General features: G+C 43.3%; 1 protein-coding gene across 3 annotated transcripts in view; it reads left to right on the forward strand.

Annotated features, from left to right (window-relative positions):
* RFX3 (regulatory factor X3) overlaps positions 1 to 24,200 on the forward strand; it is a 286,974-nt gene that overhangs the window by 255,471 nt on the left and 7,303 nt on the right. For all 3 annotated transcript variants that reach the window (XM_047101481.1, XM_047101464.1, XM_047101474.1), the window contains one exon: positions 8,455 to 8,608. In XM_047101481.1, coding sequence (XP_046957437.1) covers positions 8,455 to 8,608 — 154 coding nt within the window. The remainder of the gene's footprint in view (positions 1 to 8,454; positions 8,609 to 24,200) is intronic.

The following is a 24,200-nucleotide window of genomic DNA, read 5'->3' on the forward strand; positions in this document are numbered from 1 at the left end:
TGTTGAAGTTTTCCCCGCTACGTGGAGAAGATTTGGAAAGCATTGTCACAGTGTCTCCAAGAAGATACAGCAATAGTCATAGTAATAGTAGAATTCCAAATTTTAATTTGAGAACATTTCTTAAGAAGGTTTCAGGTATTTTCCCATTTGCTTGTGACTTGACTTTTTTTATTCAAACATTTTCTTCTCAGAAACTCATACAGATGGTATATGTATTTCATGAATGATGGATGAAACCAGTTATACAAGCCAGTTATTCCAAAACCTATATGGCCAAAAGCCGGGTGCATTCTCTAGATCAGAAAAAAGCAAGGTGTTTTTTTTTTCCTTCCTAACTGCTTTCTTATGTTGTTATGTCAGACTTGCACTTACTCCTTCCTGTGGGTTTTTTTTTTCTATATTTAGTTGATATCGTTTTAGAAATATACCCCTGGAGCCTTCGTCTCCACAGAGATCCGTTGCAAGTATCTTGAAAGGAGAGAAAATTACTTACTTGTATTTCTTGTTCTCTGCAGAAATACAAACCCCGTAGACCATCACTTGTCTGCCCTCTGTCCTCCCTGAGTTGGGGATAATTGGCTTGTTATTATTAGACACTATTATGGGTATTATTTTCATTTCAAAAAGACTCAAAGGCGTAGAGTTCAGGACCACAGAAGGAAAGGCATATTCAGACAGATGCATACCTCCTGCTTATACGCAAAGTCCACAGCTTAGAAACGTAGAGCCCTTAAATCCAAACTGTTTTTTAGTGGGGCGCAATAACATACTGAGTAATGAAAACTGCATTCACAAACTATCAGAGAAGCGGAATTATAGAGTTTTTTTTTTTCTTCTTCACAGTTTTGGCCTGGTAATAAGAGTTTGGCAGTCACACACACAGACCCTTGGTGTTCTGAAGTCAGTTAATCTGATAATTTCTCAAGGTCTCTGTATCTATTTACATGCATACAAATGGGGAAATGGGCTGGCAGAGAACTGTGACGGCAGCAGGTTGAAGCCTTGCTACAGACACCCTCTGCTCCAAATGGGGGTCTCTCCTTGCTAACCTGGCTTGGAAGGACTACTCTTGGCTCCCCAGGAGGCGGGAAAAAATATTACCACCTTTCCTGGGCAGAAATGGAGAAGCTATGTGGGCCATTTCTCAGCTTGTGTGTTTTGTGGTTAACAGAACAGAACATTCCTCAGAGCTACCCTGAGAGTCATCCAAATATCCCATTTTTAAAGAACAAAATTTATAGCTCTGATACAGTGACTCGAAAGGGGGGACAGGGAATGTAGTTTGCTTACAACTGGACAATTTATAAATCTTCCAAAAAGTAATATTCTTTTGGAATCAACTGTAAGCACTGTTTTAAAAGAGAGTTTGTGGGGCGCCTGGGTGGCGCAGTCGGTTAAGCGTCCGACTTCAGCCAGGTCACGATCTCATGGTCCGTGAGTTCGAGCCCCACGTCGGGCTCTGGGCCGATGGCTCAGAGCCTGGAGCCTGTTTCCGATTCTGTGTCTCCCTCTCTCTCTGCCCCTCGCCCATTCATGCTCTGTCTCTCTCTGTCCCAAAAAAAAAAAAAAAAAAAAAAAAAGAGAGTTTGCATGGGGGTCACAGGAGGGATGTTCTCCCTTTTCTTCTGAGGAAGGGTGTGATAGCTCCCCCAATACACAAAGAGGATCATTTGTTAGGGTCTGTGTTTCAGCGCCCAGACCATAAGTCTCTCATCCATGACAAAATAATTAACTTGATAAGTCTGAGTGTACAAGAAGTTGAATTCATGGTAACTTAGCAACATGGAATTCACTTAGTCAGTTTTTGCAACATATCTTATGGAAGTCCGAGTCAGACAAAAAGTTTCCAACTAAACTGTTAAATGTGTCATTTAATACTTGGCCTGTAGGGCAAAGGCCCAACATAGAGGGGATACTAAAGTAGCATCGATAACATGATTCAACTGATTCTTTTCTAAACATGGGACAATAATTTCATGCTTATTGGGGCGCCTGGGTGGCTCAGTCGGTTAAGCATCCGACTTCGGCTCAGGTCATGATCTCTCAGTCCTTGAGTTCGAGCCCTGTGTCGGGCTCTGTGCTGACCGCTCAGAGCCCGGAGCCTGTTTCAGATTCTGTCTCCCTCTCTCTGCCCCTCCCCTGTTCATGCTCTGTCTCTCTCTGTCTCAAAAATAAATAAACGTTAAAAATTTTTTTTTTCTTTTTAAATTTTTTTTAACGTTTATTTATTTTTGAGAGAGAGAGACAGAGTGCAAGTAGGGGAGGAACAGAAAGAGAGGGAAAATAAACATTTTTAAATGGAATCAAGGGGCACCTGGGCGGCTCAGTCAGTTAAGCGTTTGGTTTCAGCTCAGGTCATGATCTCGCAGTTCGTGAGTTTGAGCCCCACATCGGCCTCTCTGCTGACAGCCCGGGGCCTGGAGCCTACTTCAGATTCCCCCCCCCTTCCCTTCCCTCTCTGCCCCTCCACCACTTGCACTCTCTCTCTCAAAAATAAACATTCTTAAAAAATGAAACCAAGATGCGCTCGCTTTGGAAAATATTTGAAATACTAAAAATAACAAGCACAGGTGCCTGGCTGACTCACTCAGTAGACCCAATGACTCTTGATCTGGGAGATGTAAGTTCGAGCCCCACGTTGGGTGTAGAGATTACTTAAAATCTTTTTTTTTTTTTTTTTTAATTTTTTTTTTCAACGTTTATTTATTTTTGGGACAGAGAGAGAAAGAGCATGAACGGGGGAGGGGCAGAGAGAGAGGGAGACACAGAATTGGAAACAGGCTCCAGGCTCTGAGCCATCAGCCCAGAGCCTGACGCGGGGCTCAAACTCACGGACCGCGAGATCGTGACCTGGCTGAAGTCGGACGCTTAACCGACTGCGCCACCCAGGCGCCCCAAAATCTTTTTTTTTTAAGAGGCATCTGGGTGGCCCAGTCATTTAAGCGTCCGGCTCTTGGTTTCAGCTCCTGCAATGATCTTGTGGCTTGTGAGTTTGAGCCCCACATCAGGCTCTGTACTGACAGCATGGAGCCTGCTTGGGATTCTCTCTCTCTCTCTCTCTCTCTCTCTCTCTCTTTCTCTCTCTCTGCCCCTCCCCTGCTGGTGTGCTCGCTCGCTCTCTCTCTCTCTCTCTCTCTCAAGTAGATAAACTTTTTAAAAAAATCTTTGAAAAAATAATGAGGAATAAACTTACATCATAATTTCAATACCCCGAAATAACCACTGGTAAATTGTTGGGTTTTTTTAGTGTTATATAAAATTGGAGTCTAGTTATTTACCATGGTTTATCATCTGTATCTTTCCCTAAGCAGTTTCATTTAACATTATATCTTAAGCATTTCTCATCATTAAACATCTTCAAACACATAACTTTTAATGTCCTCACAATATTCAATATTATTATGTGTATGTGTCATGTGTTATTTAAACATTACCTTTTCCCCTCATTCTGAAGCATTTTGGTGGCTTTTGGCATTATGATACAATTATAAAAAATACTGTCTTGATTATCTTTGCATGAAATTGGCCATGTATCTTCAGACACATTTTGGTAAAAAGGGTTGAACTTTTTGAAGTGACTAACACAGTATTAATGAAGTGTGCTCTCTCAATGCTAATAAAATATTACACATCCCCGTTTATTTAAGGATAGGATTTTTTTTAATTGTAAGACAGTTGTTATATTAAAATGACTCCCACACATTTTACTTCTTTAACTTGACATTCTATCATAGTTTATATCATACTTTTATATCATTATATCATACTTTTCCATGTTACTACCTTTATGTCCAATCTCCCTCATTTCTTTAAACCATTGCGTACAATTGATGTATGAATGAGCCATCATTTATTTAACCACCATCAACTAATGGATATTTAGTGTTCCCTCCTAGTTTCTCACCAGTATAAATACTGCTACAGTTAAAATGATCTTTGTTCCTTTGTGTGAATGTATGGAATTAGAATTGGTAAGTCAACGGTTTTCTGCCTTTTTAGTTTTGAGACATAGTGCCAAATTTCCCTTCACCACAAAAGTTTTGTGAATGTATACTCGCAAAAACAGTAAACGAGAGTTATTTTCCCATCTTTTTTGGCAGCACCAGACCTTTTCATCTCTTACAGTACGATAGATGCTATGTGGTGTTTAATTTGTAATTTTGAGTAAGGTTAGTGAAATTTTGTATGTTTGTTAGCCTTTTGTCTTCTCTGGGATATATTGTGAATATTTTCTGTCTTTAACAAGAGATGCAATTAGCAAATATTCTGCTTCAATTCGAAATTATTTACTCCAGCTGATCAAGTTTGGATCAGTTTAGGTAAAACTGTTATCCAACATTTTACTGTTACTTTTGTGTTGCGTTTGCTTTTGCTTTTTTAAGTAGAGGGATTTCTCTGCCTTTTAAGATTTTTCCGTAGGAAAACAAATGTTTGATTTCAAATAGGTATTGTGTATCTTTTTACAAATGGGTTATGTGTCATTAAATTTTAGGAAAGGCGTGCGTAGAATTATAAACATAATTTTTTATCTGTGGCTTAGGAATGAAAGAATTAGTCTATTTTTAGTAGCTCACTTACTGAGTTCTAAACTTGAGGTATTCACTAAGGTATTTGAGTCTAAGGAATTATTCACTAGAACTACGGTTTATGACAATGAATGTATTATTAACTCTAATATATGTAGTACTGTGGTAATGAGTAGTTTTCCTTTTTTTTCAATTCCAATATAATTAACGTATAGTGTGATGGTAGTTTCAGGTGCACAATATAGTGATTCAACAGTTCTATACGTTCCTCAGTGCTCAACATGCATGATAAGTGTGCTCTTAATCCCCATCCCTATTTCACCCGTCCTCCCACCCACCTCCCCCCTGGTAACTATTAGTTTGTTCTCTGTAGTTAAGAGTCTTTCTTGGTTTGTCTGTCATTTTTTTCCTTTGCTCATTTGTGGCTTAAATTCCACATAGGAGTGAAATCACACAGTATCTGTCTTCCCCTGACTTATTTTGTTGAGCATTATACGCTCTAGCCCCATCCATGCTGTTGCAAATGGCAAGATTTCATTATTTTTTATGGCTGAGTAATATTCCATTGAATATATACACCACTTCTTTGTCCATTCACCTCTCAGTGGACATTTGAGCTGCTTCCGTAATTTGGTTATTGTTGCTGCAATAAACAGAGGGGTGCACGTATTCCTTTGAATTAGTGTTTTTATATATGTGGGTAAATACCCAGTAGTGCAACTAATGGATCATAAGATAGTTCTGCTTCTAACTTTGAGGAGCTTCCATACTGGTTTCCACAGTGGCTACACCAGTTTGCATCTCTGCCAATAGCACACCAGGGTTCCCTTTTCTCCGCAGCCTCACCAACACTTCTTGTGTCTTGTGTGTTTTAGTTTTAGCCATGCTGACAGGTGTGAGGTGACATCTCATTGTGGCTTTGATTTGCATTTCCCTGATGATGAGTGAGATCGAGCATCTTTTCATGTTTCTGTTGGCTATCTGGATTTCTTTGGAGAAATGTCTGCTTGTGTCTTCTGCCTGTGTGTTTTTGGATTGGGGTGTGTGTGTGTGTGTGTGTGTGTGTGTGTGTGTGTGTGTTGAATTATATAAGTTCTTTATATATTTTGGATACTAACCCTTTATCAGATATGTCATTTGCAAATATCTTCTCCCATTCCTCAGGTTGTCTTTTGGTTTTGTTGATTATTTCCTTCACTGTGCAGAAAATTTTTATTTTCACGTAGTCCCAATAGTTTATTTTTGCTTTTGTTTCCCTTGCTTTAGGAGACATACCTAGAAAAATGTTGCTACAACCAATGTCAGAGAAATTAGTAATGGAGTTTTCTTTTTTTTTTTAATTTTTAATGTTTAATTATGCGTGAGAGACAGAGAGAGAGAAAGAGCATGAGCAGGGGATTGGCAGAGAAAGAGGGAGACACAGAATCTGAAGCAGGCTCCAGGCTCCGAGCTGTCAGCACAGAGCCCAGTGCAGGGGTCATACCTGTGAATTGTGAGATCATGACCTGAGCCAAAGTTGGATCCTTAACTAATTGAGCCACTCAGGTGCCCCATAATGGGTAGTTCTCTGAAGATGAAGATCTCCTATCCATTATCTCATTTGACCCTCAGACTAACCTTGAACCTTAAAATGTTGAATGACATGCTTACACTTAAAATCACATACTGGTTAACATGACTCTGCCTCACTCCAAATTCCTGCTTTTTCTTTTCTTTTTAATAAGTAAATCCACCAATAAGAGGTCCCCTGCCATCATCATATAGTAACCTTCTGTTCTTGCTGCTATAACCAACTGAGTTTGAGAAACTCAGCTTCTGGGGCGCCTGGGTGGCGCAGTCGGTTAAGCCTCCGACTTCAGCCAGGTCACGATCTCGCGGTCCGTGAGTTTGAGCCCCGCGTCAGGCTCTGGGCTGATGGCTCGGAGCCTGGAGCCTGTTTCCGATTCTGTGTCTCCCTCTCTCTCTGCCCCTCCCCCGTTCATGCTCTGTCTCTCTCTGTCCCAAAAATAAATTAAAAAAAAGTTGAGAAACTCAGCTTCTCCTGTGTATTATCATTGTAACCACTTCTATTTAAGTAGTGATCTGTTCATTCATAAGTTTATTTCACATCCTTGAAATAATCATATAAGTTAGGTAAGACCAAAAATGTGGCTTTTATTTTTACCCAAGAAGAAAACCAATCTCAGGGAAATGGTTTGTTTGAAGTTGACAGTGAATTAATGAAGAGCCGGATTCAGAATGTAGGGCTTAGAGTTTCAGATGTACCCTGGTGATCTGCCACTAGCCAAATTAAATGTATAGAATTTGATATATTAATAGCCCCTACATAAATAAAGTTGACAATGAAACAGAAAACAGAAGCACAGTCTTTTTCCATCTGCCTGACATTTTGCATTTCTTCGTTGCAAAACAGGCCATAGGAATATCAGCCTGTACATTTATGAGATTTCATTTATAGATTCCATCTATCCGAGAGTATAATGGCTGTTTGAGTTTTCCTGGGCCAAAAATCTCTAAAAAAGACCACAAAATGAAAGTGATAAGAAACACACGTGCGCACGCGCATGCACACACACACACACACACACACACACACACACACACAGCCACCGCTGACTCTAAGATAGAAATATTAAGGAGGTTTGAAGTGCATGGACAGGCTCCAAGACTGACACATCTTCAGTGAGGCCAGGATCGTTTAGGACTGTTTTCTGTTTTAATTATACTAGAGAAGACGCACCTAGGTGGCTCAGTCAGTTAAGCATCTGACTGTTAATTTCAGCTCAGGTCATGATCCCAGGGTCGTGGGATCAAGCCCCCGCACTGGGCTCCATGCAGAGCCTAGAGGCAGCTGAGATTCTCTCTCTCTCTCCTTCTGCTCCTCTGCTCGTGCACTCATGCGTGCACTCTCTCTATCTCTTTCTAAATAGATACATGCATATATTTATTTTTTGTATTTATATATACAATATATAATAGAATATATTGTTAGTGTTAATAATCGCATTTTGGTATCATATTTTATAAATTAAATGTTCACTTTTTTCAAACATATGCATTTGTTAATTAATTGTATTATTCTTATTTCTAATGGAAAATCACCTTAATTTAAATGGAAATCAGTCAGAAGTTGAAATCACTTAATAAATTTGCCTTCTGACGGGATTCGCAGGGGTCCCCGTATGTACCTCCATTCCAGATTGCCACATCTGGGAGCATTACTTAGTATATTTCACAACCTTTGTGTGGCACAGATACCTATTTCTTCCCAAGTGTGCGTCCAGAATTGTTATCGCTGAGAGGTGGTGATGTGTTGTTTGCCCGTCAGTAAGGCTTCCCTCAAAGTTGCTTTTCCTTAGGGTGGTGATGAGTTGTCAGTCTTTCAAAAATCTTTTTTGTTCAGTTCTGATCCATCTGCGAGAGTAATGCAATCAGAAGGCTCGCCCGTGACAATGAAATGGTTTTTCCCAGTGATGAGCTGTCTAGGTCTGATAAGGATCTAACGAAACCCACTAAGGGTTACCTCTTTCCCACCCTGTTTATTCTTTTTTTTTAATTTTGTTAAACATTTTTTCATTTTTGAGAGACAGGCACGGGCAGAGGAGGGGCAGAGAGAGAGGGAGAAGCAGGCTCCAGGCTCTGAGCTGTCAGCACAGAGCCCAAGGTGGGGCTCGAACCACAGACCAGGAGATCATGACCTCAGCTGAAGTCAGTCGTTTAACCGAGACCGCACCCCCCCCACCCCTAGCGTCGCTCCCACTCTGTTGAAAAGAGTTGAGCCAACTGCTTTCAGTAATGAAATTATTGCGTGGTAGGTTGTGTGCTACACCGGCCTCTTAGACCCTCTCGCTTAACTTCGTCTGGGAAGAAAAGTAGGTTGAACTGGTCACTAACATTGGCTGCATACATGTCTTCTCTCTTGAAACAGCTCAATGGTTATTCGGGACTTAACCTTACGCAGTGCTGCTAGCTTTGGCTCCTTCCACCTGATCCGTCTCCTCTACGACGAGTACATGTTCTACTTAGTAGAGCATCGCGTTGCTCAGGCAACAGGAGAAACACCCATTGCAGTCATGGGCGAGGTAAGAGAGGCCGCAAGAGCCGTGACTCACGGGGCTTTGAGAAAAGAAACTGAATTTTATTTTAACTTAAATATATTATTTATTGATGAAAGCAATTGTTTCTGACCATGGAGGAAGATCCTGAGGGGCTGTAGAGTTATTGAAAGGGGGGGGGTCCTTAAATCCCTCTTATATTTACTTTCTTAATGAAAAGATTTCTAAAATTATAAATTATATCACGTGAAAGTTCGCGGGCTGTTTCAATATGTTGTAAAGGTGTCTGTGGAAAGGAAAAGTTTGAGAATCACTGGCCTGAACAGCGATTGAACAGAAAATAAGTGATTGAACCTCCATTGAACAGAAAATAAGAAATATTGATGTTTCTGGTAAGGCGCAGGGCTACAAACACAGAGGGCAGAATTAAATACGTATTTTGTAGACTCTTCCTCCAAGTGCCCAGGGACAGAAGAAATGATCCAATTTCAGAAGGCTAGTAATAGTGATGGTGGTGAGGACAGCTAACATTTTGGGGATACTTACTATGTGTCAGGCACAGTTTGAGGACCTTTATAGGTGACAGAGGATTGGACACTTAGCTTTTTGAGGTAGGTACCACGTTATCCTATTTTACAGTGCGTTTCTGAGGTTGATGTGGAAAGCTAAGGACACAGATGAAATGGTTGTGTGGCTGATGCGTGGTGGAGACCTGTTTCAAAGACTCAGACTCTGATTTTCGAACCCCGGCTTCTAATTGCTAAAGATAGAAAGAAAAAAAAGTAACTCCAGAATTTTTAAATTTTGTTTAACGTTTATTTATTTTTGAGACAGAGAGAGACAGAGCATGACCGGGGGAGGGGCAGAGAGAGAGGGAGACACAGAATCGGAAGCAGGCTCCAGGCTCCGAGCTGTCAGCCCAGAGCCCGACGCGGGGCTCGAGCTCACGGACTGCGAGATCGTGACCTGAGCCAAAGTCGGACGCCCAACCGACTGAGCCACCCGGGCGCCCCATCTTCAGAATTTTTAGATAGAAAATAAAAATATCTTATTTTCAGCGAGCGTCAAAAAGCTGATACTCTGATGTAAATTTACACAAGGATTGGTTAATATGATGAGGAATAGATACAAATCCTCCAGTAATTCTGCACCAGTGTATTTTCTTGTACTGAATCGGGGGTCCTTCCGACGTTCCTAGATTATGCACCAAATTTGGCCATATTACAAATTACCCAAAGCAGTAAAGAAGACATGTGCCTTTTAAAGCTGTGTGTATGTGCTTGTTTAAATTTAAAGTCAAAATAATTATGAGACCCTTTTCCTAGCTTAAGAAAGAAGATAATAAAGGTATAAATTAAAAATACATTAAAATACCTCAAGGACCTTTATAAGTGCTCTAATACAAATAAAATACATGTCAGACTTATTCAGAATGTCCTTGAAAAGATTCCTTTGTCCCTCTTTAAAATCCCTCGCTGTGCGCTGATGTGTTATGTGTTTGTAAGACGCTCAATGGTGCTTTTGCTTTAATGATGCCAACGATGTATATATGTGTGTGAGATTTAGCAAGAATCGCTGAGATAGGCGGGACCTCATGGAACCAAAACCATCTTGCCTTTTCTTAGATTTGACCTCCCTTAGTGCCTTTTTCAGTAGTTGTCTTACAGATACCTGGTTGCCAAATGCCCAGTTGGCGCGTAGATTAAGTACTGTAAATTTTCTCAAGTCAGGGCCCAACACCTTGGAAACAGACATGCCTCTTGGTCTGCCAACCACCTCGTATGTTCCGGGGACTTCTTTAAGAAGATGGTCGGGATAATGGTAACAGGGATTCTAATTAATACCATGTGACTAATACTGATGTGTGGTCTTTGCTTCCCTCACATCTCGAGGGAAGAAGGGCAGTGGGCAGGCGCCGGTCACACAGTGTGAAGACTGAGCAACCCCCTCACAGGCTTGTGTGGGTGTTGCTGGCTCAGCAGGGTTAAAACGATCTTACGTAGTCAATGCTGCCAATTAACCATCCCCATAGGCATTCTGTTTTCTTTTTCTTTTTTTTTTTTTACTATATGTAAACAATGTGGATGAATATGACAGATTCCCCCATGAGGTAAAGATATAATATGAGTAAAGATCTAGATCAGAAAATACGGTGTAAGACACCTGTGTGAGCTCCGCAATCTAATACACACACCTCTTGATTTCTTTGCCTACTCTCTCCCTTACCCGATTTATAGGACAATCCTTTGAGCTGTCTTTACTCATCCATTATTCAGCCCAAGCCAATTAAGCGTAGTTTTCTAGGTTTGTTCTCCCCATACAACGCTGATGGACTCCTAACATCTGTTGGCCATAATAGACCCGTAGATCATAGTCATATTAGCGTCTCTGAAATTTCTCGATTCTTGAAAGAAGGAGAAGGAAATTCAAGAAAAAGGAAAGGCTGTTTTCTCATGTGTCCCTCCCATGTTATCCCGTGCCTACACTAGAAATCAGATTGGAGGTTAAAAAATAAATAAAAAGGGGGGGGCTTCTGCATGTTGAGGCTCAGTTGCATTAGCCCCTTAGGTGGTTGCCCTTTTCAAACACCAAGTCCAGAAGTGCCTGTGGGGGCAACACCTCGGGCCCAAATCCACTGAAATCCATAAAAGTCACCCTTACCCTCAATCGCAGCACTTGGTTTTCAATCATCAGTCACAACAGCAACCACAAACCCAATAATAGTTCTTACTATTTATTGAGAGCTCATTACATACTTAATGAAATCAAACTCTTGATCTGTCTACCAATGGCTCCTTCCCAGTAAATGGTACCACGATTCTCCCAGTTGATCATGCTGGACACCTGGGCATCATCTTTTACATGTCTTTCTGTCTGGACCCCTATGTCCACCCTGTTACTAAATCTGTTCTTTCCCAAACCTCCCCTAGTACAGTCAGTATTGTCTTATGAAAGGGCCAAGGTGGTTGTGTTATCCCTACTTAAAACCCATCATTGGTATTCTCTTCTGTTAGGTAAGGAACAAAATTCTTTCCTTGGTGCACGAGGTGGTACATGATCTGGCCCTGCCTCTCCGATTAACCTCCACCTCCCTCCTCCTATTCCTTTTGTTGCAATCACAGTGGTCTTTGCTCTGTTCTTATTCACCAAACTTTTCTCATCATTGGCCCACTGTGTCAGTGGTTCTTTCTACCAGGAGTCTTCTGCCCAACTCCCCCTTGCTCATGCTAAGTCTTACATCACGTCTTAAATATCAGTTCCTCAGGGGAGCCCATTTCCCCCCCCCCACTACCTTAGATACCCCCGTTCTCTCTGATCTGTACATTTACTTTTCATTCTAGAACCTACACCACACTAATTGCATGGTTCTCTGTATGATGTGTGTAACCAAAGATTTAATGCCCTGGAAAAAATGAGCACTTTGAGTCCGGAGAACTGAATTCTCCTGATGGTTCTGACATTTATAGTGGTATAATCTTGGACAAATCTTGTTCACCGATGTTGACTCTCAGACTTACCTCTGAAATTTATTTGTTCATTTGTTTAATACATATTTTTTATATAAAAAGCAATTTTTTAATGTTTATTCTAGAGGGAGAAAGAGACAGAGCATGAGCAGGGAGGGGCGGGGGCAGAGAGAGTGGGAGAATCCGAAGCAGGCTCCAGGCTCTGAGCTGGCAGCACAGACCCCGATGTGGGGCTCGAACCCATGAACTGTGAGATCATGACCTGAGCCAAAGTTGGATGCTTAACCGACTGAGCCGCCCAGGTGCCTCTGTTTAGCAGATATTTCTTACATACCTACTCTAGACCAAATGCTGTAATGATTAGGTTATAATAATGAACAAAAGAGATTTTGACCTCGCATTCAAGAAGCTTACATTTTAGTTTTTGAATTTATATTTACTAAATATTCACATAACTGTAGAGCTACAAAATTAAAGAGAAATAGGAATGCTCGAAGCATGAGGCCTTCATCTAGCCTGGGAGGGCCAGGGAAGGCTCCCCCCCTGCCCTCCAGAAATGATGTTTGAAGTGAGATCTAAAGGGCAAAAAGAGTTCATAACTGTGTGAAGTTGGTGAGAATTGGGGGGTAAGGGGTGGAGACCACCGCAGGCACACAGAGACGTGCACACAGGTCCTACCTGAAATGTAAGGGAGCATGGCCAAGGGGAAGCTTTCGTGGAAAATCTGAAGGTCAGACACCAGCAAGACCCAATATATACCATCAAATTCAGTCAACAAGAAGTCAAATTGGATCAGGAAAGAAAATTCAAGTGATGTGCATACTACTTATGTGCCGGGCCCTGTTCTAAGTGCTTTGTGGCTATTAACTTAATATCTCACAACAACCCTATAAATGAAAATTATTATACCTGTTTAAAAAGTTTTTTTAATGTTTATTTTTGAGGGGGGGGGCAGGGGCAGAGAGAGGGGGACACAGAATCCCAAGCAGGCCCCAGGCTCTGAGCTGTCAACGCAGAGCCTGACGCGGGGCTCAAACCCATGAACCATGAGATCATGACCTGAGCCGAAGTCGGACGCTTAACCGACCGAGCCACCCAGGCGCCCCTTATTACACCTGTTTTACAGATGATGACATGAGACACAGAGCCGTCAAGTAGCTCGCCTAAGGTCACCCAACCCCTGAGTGGTGAGATCAGGCTCCAAAACCAAGCAGTCTGGCCCCCAAGTTCTTGCTGTTAAACCACCATGCTCGTCGCCTGCTGCACGAGTGGGGGTGGGGCGAGCAAGAACGCTGCAGGATGGGGGACGGGAGCAAGAACAGTTGGGAAGTCAGCGAGAAGAAGCCTGGGAAGTAGTCACAAACTTGGCTGGACCGTCGGTTTTTGCCTTGCGCGCACATTATTTGGCGGACAGCCAGCTAGATCCAGAAGCAAGGGGGAGAGGTTGTCCTTGAAAGCAACTCAGGGACAGTTAATGTATCTTCGTTAATGAGAATTCAACAGGTACATTTGAGGATTAACAATTGTTTACATGCTTTGAGCAGGCAGGAGAGACCGATACCCGTTGTACACACAAGCACGGGATACGGGTGTACAAAACTACTGTTTTTTGCATCCCCGTTAACACTACCATTTCGGTTGACGTGCAGACCACCATGCAGTGGCGCCCCCAGAGGAAACAGATAGAGCATCACAGCCCAACACGTTTTCTTCGAAATGTCAGTCAGCTGCCACAGTAATGCTGACTAGTAAGTTATTTAAAGCATGTGCAATTTCAGAGCTTCAGGATTATATTTTTTGCCTGGGTGGTAAAAAGGAAACAGAACTTATTTACTGCTAAAATTATATACCTTTTTGAACTTTAATATTATAAATATACCCATAGACTCTCTGGGAGTGGTGCAATTTTAGGAGCAGGAATAAAACAGAATAAGCAAGTTGCAGCTGTTTGCACACCTGTTAAATAAAAAATTTTTTAAACTCAGGGCTTTCTGCGCAGCTCTGAGCGGAAAACTATCCTTTTATTTGAATTTTATGACTCTTTGGAATCTATTTGGGAGTTTATGGTATGTGTGCTTTTTTTCCTCAAAATAGGCATAGTCCATTAATACATTCTCTGAATCTATAAATTTTGTTTGCTTCATAAAATGATTTTCTGTGGTAAATATTGTTACCTTTAATTTATTAAACATATTTCAATTCTCTTTGTCGTAATCTCATTATACTTACTTAATATTACATCTAAGCCGCCCATATAACCAATTTTTTGAAATAAAAAGTAGAAACCAAAAGATGCTTCACTTATTCAGATATGAATGTCAACATAAAAAAAGATGATACTTTAGTAATATTTTTAGGGAAAAAAATGGAAGATCCCTTAAGAATATACCATCCAAAGAAAAATGTGAATTTATCAAAGTTGATGTACTCAAAGTAGACGAGAAAAAAATCTTCAAAACCTAAAAATTGGAGAAGAGCAATAATAATTCCACAGGCAAGCTTTTAGGATAAAAGTTGGGTGAAAAAGTTCCATTTGGTAGAAGGATAATCATGATAAATAAGCACGGATTCTTAAGGCAAAATCAATCTAATGAAAGATAAATTTCAGTGACTTTACTCCAGTGCAACTAGGGAATACACTGAAAACGTACCTGTGGAATAATAGATGTGCTCTAGAATATTTTAAAATGAATGAATTGCACCACAAGTTACAATCATTTGCAGCAAAAAGCTATCTTGGAACGGCAGGAGCTTAAAAAATGTAATGAATACTTGTCGAAAGTGATATCACTTATTCTTCATAATAAAGTTTATTCGTATGTACTAATTTTTTCTAATTAATTAATATAGGAACTGCCTCGTGATAATCACTCTGCGAAATGTTTCACATTCTTATTTAATATTCTCCAGAACCTTGCAAAAGATGGGAAAACAGGTTGAAGGTTTCCCCAAAGCAGAGCCAGCATGCGGCAGAAAGCAGGACCGTATCCTTCCAAGTCGCCACACGTGGGCTCCGTTCCGTTCACGTTTTGGTATCTCACCGTACAATTTTTTTGCAGACCGATTCAAACTTACTTCCGTGTGTACTGTTCAGCTCCCCCAAAGACGCACACATTCACCGTCACACACGCACCAGATGCCTAGTGTGGAAGCTTTCATTCTTTTGTCCCAGGGTTTCTTCTCTGCATTCCAGGATGCACCCTGATGGTCCCACCGCCCTTTCCCTCCCTACTGTTTGTTCGTAGACGTCTAGAATATGCAAACTCACTGGAATATTAGCCTAAGCAAATTGTAACTGGAAAGCTTAGTCTGCTGGGAAGCAGCACCAACGATAAATTACACCCTTCAGCTCCTCTGCGCCCACCCACAGACCGGACCTAAGTCAGAATCATCATTTTGGAATTTGGAGTTTGCTTTTAGCTGTAAATGTGCTCCTTTACGTGAGCACGATTCTGACAGCTTGACAGTAAATCATCAAAGTGACCTCCCGGAGCAGAGGCACGGGAGGCCTTTCTTCTACACCTTCCTAAGAATTGTCTTTGTAGAAGCTCTCCCATTCTTTCTCCTCTTTCCTGGTTTGTCGTTCTGTTCCGTTCTTTCTCTGAGTGTGCGAAAAGCACCTGTTGACTCAGCCGCCCAGGGCCACAGCCCTTTCCTTTGGGACTCCTGCTCATTAGCAACCTGGACTTGATTTCCTTCCTGCTTGCTCTGGGCTGTAACCCCATCTCTTAGGCTCTTCAAAGAATAGACTTTTGCCTAGAACTGTGGTCGAAACACAGTCTTCCAATAGGTGGTCAAAAGACATTCAAGAAAGGAGGTATAGGGGCTCTTGGGCGGTGCAGTCAGTTGAGCATCTGACTCTTGGTTTAGGCTCAAGTCATGATCTCATGGTTTGTGAGATAGAGCCCGGAAAGTGCTTGGGATTCCCTCCCCACTGCTCTCTCGGCCCGTCCCCTGCCCTCACTCTCTCTCTCTCTCGAGATAAATAAACATTAAAAAAAAAAAAAAAGGAAGTACAAAAGAATGATGGAAAGACAGGTTGCCAATGTGTAGAACTTCTCACTCGATTTCATGATTTACCTACTGGATTCTTTTATCAGGAGAAAAAAACTTCTAGACCAAGAAGTGCTCCTTCTCCCTAAGATGTGTCTGTCAACATTTCAGAGACCCTCTGTACCAAGCCGGGCATTCATAAGTGCTTTCAACTAGAGATTAGTTCCCCTAAAGCGTTCAGAAGTGGGAAAAGAAGATAAAATAGTTCAAGAATTCTTCACGTACTTCAAGAACTAAAATGGTCATTGGACACATCAGGAAAGAAATCTCGGCACCCTGTTCTCTTCAGCAAAGTCCACCCCTGGGCTATTTTGCTTAGGAAAGAGTGAGCCTGGGATCCCCAACCGACCGACCGCAGAGCCAGCAAGGCGTGGGAGATCCTGCGGCACAGATTAGGCATGACAGCTCCCTCTGCTGGCCACCGCGACACTCTGTTATCCCCTGCCCTGTCCAGGTGGCTCTGGCCTTGCCATTGTCTTTCTGGTAGTTTTGCTCACAAACAGGCGACGAGGGTGCTTACTGGTCCTTCGATAAAGAAACGGCTCTCGTTTGAGATCACAAGTGCCTCAATCCACAGGAGTCGTTTTCGACTTTTCACCATCACTGTATAAAATACACTTTCGTAAATACGATTTTCTCCAAGTGTGTAGGCCAGATGTTTTGATACTAGAAGCACTTCAAACCTGACTCAGGCTACTTGGCACAAAGAGGACGTGTTTGCATGCCCCAGCCAGCCTCCACTGTCTGTCCGGTTAATAATTTCTGCAAAAGTGGGCATCTGGGTAGCTTAGTCACTTAAGCGTCCGACTTTGGCTCGGGTCATGGTCTTGCGATTTGTGAGTTCGAGCCCCATATCGGGCTCTGTGCTGACAGCTGAGAACCTGGAGCCTGCTTCCTTTTCTGTGTCTGCCTCTCTCTGCCCTTCCCCCTCCCCCTCCCTCCCTCTCTCCCTCCTTCTGTCTCTCTCATTCTCTCTCTCTCAAAAATAAACATCAAAGAAAAAAATTAAAATAATTTCTGCAAAAGAGGGGTGGTAGAATTAAAATTAAGAAATATCTCCCCTCAGGTAACAAACTGATGCCAAGGTTTCCTCTTAGACGATGAAGGTAGCCTCACATGAAGCCTGTCTTAAGTTAGGTTCTTTCTTTGGAACCCATGGTTTTATTTCCATAAAGCATATGCTTCTCAGCTCAGCCCCTAACATTTGCGGAGCCTAAGGTACCCTATGTCTTAACATTTCAAAAGTTATGAGTCGAACTCTAAGTAAAATCTATTCCGTCCAGCTGGGTTGGTAAATATGCCTTGATAACAACTTGGAAGGCTATGTTTAAATGTAAGATTCTCAGGCTCCCCGTGGATCCGTGCCAGAAGGTAATGACCTAGACCCAGCCAGCCCCTGACCCAGCGTCCAGCCCCAGACCACTTCTCTTAGGCATCACCCCCGATCCCATGCCGTGAATACCTCTGAACAACTCACGCCAATGTCCAGGTTGTGTCCAGCCTTGGCAAACCTCTGCCCCTCGTTGGCTCTCCCTTTTTTCTTCTGAGGAGTGCACTTGGAGAAGAAATCTGCACGAAGGGAACTCAAGGCCTTTACGTAGGGAGTTCCAAGGTCTTAGATAACGCAAGTACGGTCTGAGCGGTGGGAGGGACAGATAGCCACCAAGAGGACACCTCTACTTGGCCCAATGATTTCCCTACACCGTAGAGAGGGCCACAGCCACAGGAAAGCCAAGGCGGGGCTCTTTATAACATGGGTCTCAGGACAGAGGCCCTTCTTGGTTTGGCCTAACGATCCTTATCGTTCAGTGTTCCTGTTGTTGAAAACAGTTCCTGTTGTTTCTTCAAGAGGAACTAAGGCTTCTATTCTTACTTCACGAATGCTTCTTAGAGATTTGGAAACAGGGTAAAGGTACATGTGTCACTGGGTTCCCAGGGGGTGGAGGGGAGCAAAAAATGACTGAACGGTTAGACCCGGGATGAAAATATGCTACCTGCGTACAGGGCGACCCACAGCACATGTTGCCAGTATACCTGGCTAGTCCGAAGGAGAAGGACCAACAGCAATCGTAGGGCCCCTTTGGCTTCGGTTTGAAGCAAACTGGCAGAAATCTCGGCCATTGACAACACCATTTGGAAATACATTGGAAAAGACACTCACAGAAAGAAAAGTCACCAGAGGAACATGGGATTTTACCAAATGTAGCATAAGCATTCCTTGCACATTTTATGAAATTGGAAATCACTGTAAAATCAGCGACTATTTTCTTCCATTGTGAAACCCTGTACCGAATGCTCTGATTGATTTGGTTCTCATTTGGAAGACATTTCAAGAAAATAATAATGCTCCCAAATCCCCCAAAAATCCCCAAATCCCAAAATCTTAATCATAAGATTAAAATTCCAAGACCTCTCTCGCCACCACCCATAACGTCCAGAATAGTTGCCACTAGCTAATCCTTTTGTGATAAGTTCTATGAACTTCAGGCGGCAGAACTGAAATACGAGGTTGCCCAGCTCCATTGGAGCTGTAAAGTTAACAACGTGATGAAGTTGTAAAAACTCAACTTGTACAGTTAAGAACTTCACGAAGTTCGAGTTAAGTGTGGAATGTTGAAAGATTAGAGTTGGGTCGGGAAGTTCCAAACCTGCCTGTGAACTATCTTGTTGCTTCTATAGGGAAGGAAAGCTTTAAAGCTCTCAATTCCTTTGTTGACTTCTCAGAAGACCAGAGAGAGAGAGAGAGAGAGAGAGTCAACTGGTTGGGCCAGGATTTACATGCTGATATTCATCTGAGTTCATCAGCAATTTCTCATGATGTGATCATCCCCATTCTACTAAACATAAAACACACACACACACACACACACACACACACACACATCCCATCCATGTTTAGGACACCCTTCTCATGGTATTTGCTTGAATCATTAAAGCCTTGGTCAGCACATAAGCCATCTTCAACTGCAGCCTTTGATGGAGTTCATAGTGTCAGACTCTCAAGTCAAGGTCTAAGGACACTTCCCTTCTCAGGCAACACATCTTGTGGTCCCACTCAGCTACAGCCATTTTATTTGAAGTCACCATTTTTATAGCCTTACGGTTGCATGGAATTCTGAGACTTTGTCACTAGTATTGGAAAGTTGAGTTTGAAGACAGTAGACCCTGTCTGTTTCACAAAAAGGAAATCTAAGGATCAAAGAGTAACATGTCTGGAATCCCATAGCTGATAGTGGTAGACTTGTGACTCAAAGCCAGGTCAGGCTGGCTCTAGACCCCATGTTGTTCTTCTCTACCATGCTGCTGCCTGTTTTCCATTTAATGCCTTTGCAACCTGGGCAAGGTATATCCTTTGCTTTAGTCTTAGTTTTCTCATCAACAAAATAAGCATGAGGAATTTCTTCCCAAGCCTGTTGTGAGGATAAAATTAGATGGGTATGCAGTTAGGCACAGGTAAGTAGGGGTAGGTAGATGGATGGAGTGGATGGTCGGGGGGCAGATTGGCACATATTAGGTACCTAATTTTTTTCTAGTTCCATTTCCTTTCCACAAGGTTAGATAGATAGATAGGTCATTGATAGATACATACATACATACATACGTGCATACATACGTAGATCTGAAGCTATGTGTATTACTCAGAGAGACTGTATTTTGATTGTCTTCGACTCCAGGGCAGATTTTTCAGTATTGATTCTATGCTGATCATGTACACCATTAGACCTTCATGGTTTCGACCATATAAAGATGAGCTTAGAAGCTGAAATTCATGAAACAGATCATATAAAGGCATGTGGAGGCTTTAATAAAATTATGTTGCAAGGGGAAAAATAGCCTGTAGACAAATTTGAATGTTGAGACAAATGATTCGTGGAATTATGAAGACTCCAACAGCATTCTTTGGGTCGGAGCCAAAGTGGTAATCAGAGGCAAAGTAATTCAATGCTTTGGAAAACAGAGCCAACCAAATAGAATGTAGAAATAAGTCATTTAGAAAAAAAAAATGGCAATATTAGGGAAGACGTATAATCATAATTAGACAATCATAGCTAGAGTTGTATCAAATTTGAACTAGTAGGAATGAATGAAAGGTCTTGTGAAATGGGGAGAAAGTGTTATATATACAGTTACTATCTCTGTGTAATTTATTCAAGTTAAAGGGTAAAAGTAAGTTCCAAAGAGACATCGTATTCCAACTAGGAGATAGAAACCACTTCAGAGAATTTTACAGTTCTCTATTCTTAGTGCCTATGACAGCTTAAAGATCTTCTTTCCTAGAGCAAGCAGTTCATTGGCAGAAACTGGAAAAATGCACAGTTACACACACGCGTGCGTAATTTCTTCCCTACACGCGTGTATCAAAGGTTACCGCTGTGGCAGAACTGGGGAGCGGGATGAGATCGAAGCATCACTTTATCTGAATAGATTTTGTGAATCTGTGTAGCGACTGACCCTGTGAGTAGCTGAGGCCCTCATATGAGCTGTCTTTTCTAGTGAAAACTTCCAACTCTTTGGCGTATCAGCTGCTAATGACCTTGGCCCCCAGGTCAGCAGGCATGCCCAGGGTCACGTGGTAAAGTTCACTGCGGGTTCTGCTGCATATGCTCCCTGTGGTCACTTCCTTCAGCAGCTAAGCACCTTCCAGCACGTTGGCATCTGGCTGCCGGTCTATACGGCATAGATCCCTGCAGAACCATCAGGTTGTGCCGATACACGGGGGCTCTCTGGGGTCCTGGTAAACTTTTTGCACGCACGTATGATTTCAGCCAGCGTGCCGTAAAAACTTTCAGGCGGATAGGAAGCTGTATATAAAATTCAAAGTCTGTCAATGAAAACTGAAGCACGTGCGCCCCCCCCCCCCGTGACAAATCTGTCATAGAAGACGAATTCGTAGCCACGTACTATCCCACCTCACCCCCAGTGAAGACCACAGAAGACAGAACCGAGGAAAAATATCAGTGTGTTCTGAACGGCTTGACCCGGAGGCTGTGTTTCCCCTAATAATGGGGGGGGGGGGGGAAGTAAAGGTAAATGGTTTCTTTTCAGGCAGATGTGGCAGGTTTTACAAAATATCTTAGATACGAATGGCAGGCAATATCAGGGGCGCCCAAAGATGTCTGCATCCCAATCCCTGGGACCTGTGAACGGGTCAGGTCACAGACGCAGTTAAGGTTACTAATTAATTGAGGTTAAAATGAGATTATCATGGATTATCTGGGTGGGCCCAGTGTGATCACAAAGGGCCCTTAAAAGTGGAAGGCAGGCGGGGGTGCCTGGGCGGTTCGGTCGGTTAAGTGTCCGACTTGTGACTTCGGCTCAGGTCATGATCTCACCGTTCGTGAGTTCGAGCCCTGTCGGTCTCCGTGCTGACAGCACAGAGCCTGCTTGGGATTCTCTCTCCTCCTCTCTCTGCCCCTCCCCTCCCCCCCCAAAGAAATAAACTGTGGCTGGCTCTCAGAATGGAAGGGGGGCATACCACATGCCACGGGTTGTAAGCAGCCTCAGGAAGCCGGAAAAGAGGGAAAAAAACCCTAAAACACCTCTCCCTTAGAATCTGCAGAAATAAATACAATGCAGCCAACAGCTTGATTTCAGCTCAGGGAGACCCATTTTGGCATTCTGACCTCCCGCGTTAGAAAATAATAAACCTGTGTTGTTTTAGCCACTGAGTTTGTGGCATTTTGTGACAGCAGCCATAGGAAATTACTACCGTAGAAAGCTATATTCTGAGTGAAATCAGTCATGACTTAGGGGTTCTAGGCTCTTCCTTCGGTGTATTATTTATTCTTACTTCCTCCTCTCCTCAACATATGTACGTCATTTCTCCGTTGATGACTGCACCCTGGAAATCGTCCTCACCGGGACCTAGTCTCCATTGGCTTTCACCAGTGGAGAACGTGACGTTGTCGGACTATCTCCTCACACCTTCACCTACTGTCCAAATTGGGACAAGCTTCCCATTAGGGAGACTCCCCCCACCCCATCTGAACTACTAACACGTGTCACCTTTGCCCACATCTCTTGCCTTGCAACCTTCCCTGTAATATTTTCTCATGTCCCAGACATATTCCCTTTTCCCCCACTAATTCCCACAATTAAACACCAACCTTGGTCCATCTCTATCTCTCCGTGCTAGCCTCCAGAGAAAAAAGAGGAAAATTAGTCCTTTGACAGACTTCCATCCTGAAGAGTCGACCTCACTTTCTTTCCTTGTGACCTGTTGATGCCCATGTGCCTGAGCCGTGCCAGCTCTTTCTGGTTCCATATCCTTCCTGTGACCAACGTCTTCACACCTTCCTTAAAGATAAAACCTTGCATTCCCTTCACTGTTTGTAAACTGGGGACCTTAAGAGGTTTACGGGCTCTTCTTCCAGCCAGGGCTCAGCCCATCGTCCATTTTGGTAACTAGCGTTTTACCGGAACACAGTCGCACCCTTTCACGTACCTATTGTCTGTGGCTGTGTTTGCCCTAGGGTGGCAGGGTTGAGTAGTTGCGACAGAGCCACAAAGCCTGAGGTACTTCCTGTCTGACCTTCCACTGAAAAAAAAGTTTGCCACCCGTTGTTCTAGATCCTATATTTTCATAATCCGATGCCACCAGAAAATCAGTTAGGCTCTTTTGGGCGTAGTAGCTTAGTCAACAGGGTGGTTTTAGACGTGGACAGCTGATATAGACGTGGACGGCTGATATCTCAATGAGCGAATAGAACATGTTTGTGTGTGATTGTGTCTGTCTACCTGTAAGTCTGGACATACCGACGGATTTTCTAGGAAGACGAGGTTTCTAGAGGGGATGCTTACCTGCCTGCCCAAGAGGATGTGGTTATGATGACTCCCTAATCCTCTCTCCCCAGGATGGGGGGGAAACTCTTCCAGCAGGGAACGTGTTCCCACGGGTGAAGTCCTCATCTCAAAGCTTTCCTTCTGTCCCTGACTCCTGTCCCCAGTCTCTGCTTTGTGGCCCCACCTGGGCTCCTGCCCGTTGGCCGTCTGCACCCCGACCTCCGCCGCCTTGCTTCAGTTTCCAAGTGTTAGCACACACGCCTTACCCCCCTCCCTCTGGAAAGTCGCCAGCTGCTGGATCTAACGGGTAGTGGGCTCTTCGGGGCCCGTGTGGGCTGCGTCTCCCGAGCTGTGCCCGGTTCCGGTCATGGTGCCCGTGACCCAGGACAGGCGGCAGACCCGCTGGTCCCGTGCTGAACCACTCTTCAGCCGATGGGCCGCAAGTCAGGGTCGCACCCGGGCCCTCCCTCAAGGGTCCTGCCTGTGTGTCGCCCACTTATGCTTCCCAGCCATTACCAGCCTCCTCATGAAGTTGTGGTCTCGCCCTCCCACCACAGTGGTCAGTCGGCTCTTGTCCAGGAGGGCGTGCGTCATTAGGACCCTTGTCAGGACCCGGAGGAGGTGGTTTCTGGGATAGGAGGCTTTTCTTCCTGAAACACCAGATATCCGTCCTGTGTGTTCTATTCGGTTTCTCCTTCCCTATTTCTCACTCTGCTGGCAGGATTTTTTTCCTGTGTACATCAAAGGCCAGATGCTTTCTAACCCCAGAGCTCATTTTAAACCCCTTAATTTATTTTCCTTCCTCCATGTATGGATCGTGCACACTCTCTTTTTTTCTCTCTCTCTCTCCCCCTTTTTCTCCCCCTCCTCCCCCTTTACCCTCTCCCACTATGTCTCACATTCCTAAAGTGAGGGTCAGAATACGTGGTCTCCTACCCCCCACCACCACGTTTCCTACAAACGTTCTACAAATCAGTTCCTTGTTTTTAATAGCGGTAAGATTCAACCTAAGCTCTCTACCGTGCCAAATTCGTCGGTTTTCTCTGAGGCTGCACTGAAGAAGCAAATTCATTCGTTTGGTATGTAGTCCACCTTTGATATCTATCAGGTGCCGAGGTAGATCCTGGGACCCATTTACGCAGAGGACAAACAACAAGGCCCCTGCCCTCACGGCCCCGGCACTCGGGTTGGGAAGTCAGATGTTAGAAGAGGAAGAAATGTAAGTGTTGGGTGTTGTAGATGCTTGGGAGGAAGCGATTCAACCCGACAGGGAAAGAGACGCTCAGATAGACCTGTCAGGAAAAGCCTCTCTGAGG

This window comes from Lynx rufus, unplaced genomic scaffold, assembly GCF_022079265.1.
Source record: "Lynx rufus isolate CCGP_SWC_20201006 ecotype Redwood Valley unplaced genomic scaffold, mLynRuf1.p SCAF_10, whole genome shotgun sequence".
NCBI classification, from domain to species: domain Eukaryota; kingdom Metazoa; phylum Chordata; class Mammalia; order Carnivora; family Felidae; genus Lynx; species Lynx rufus.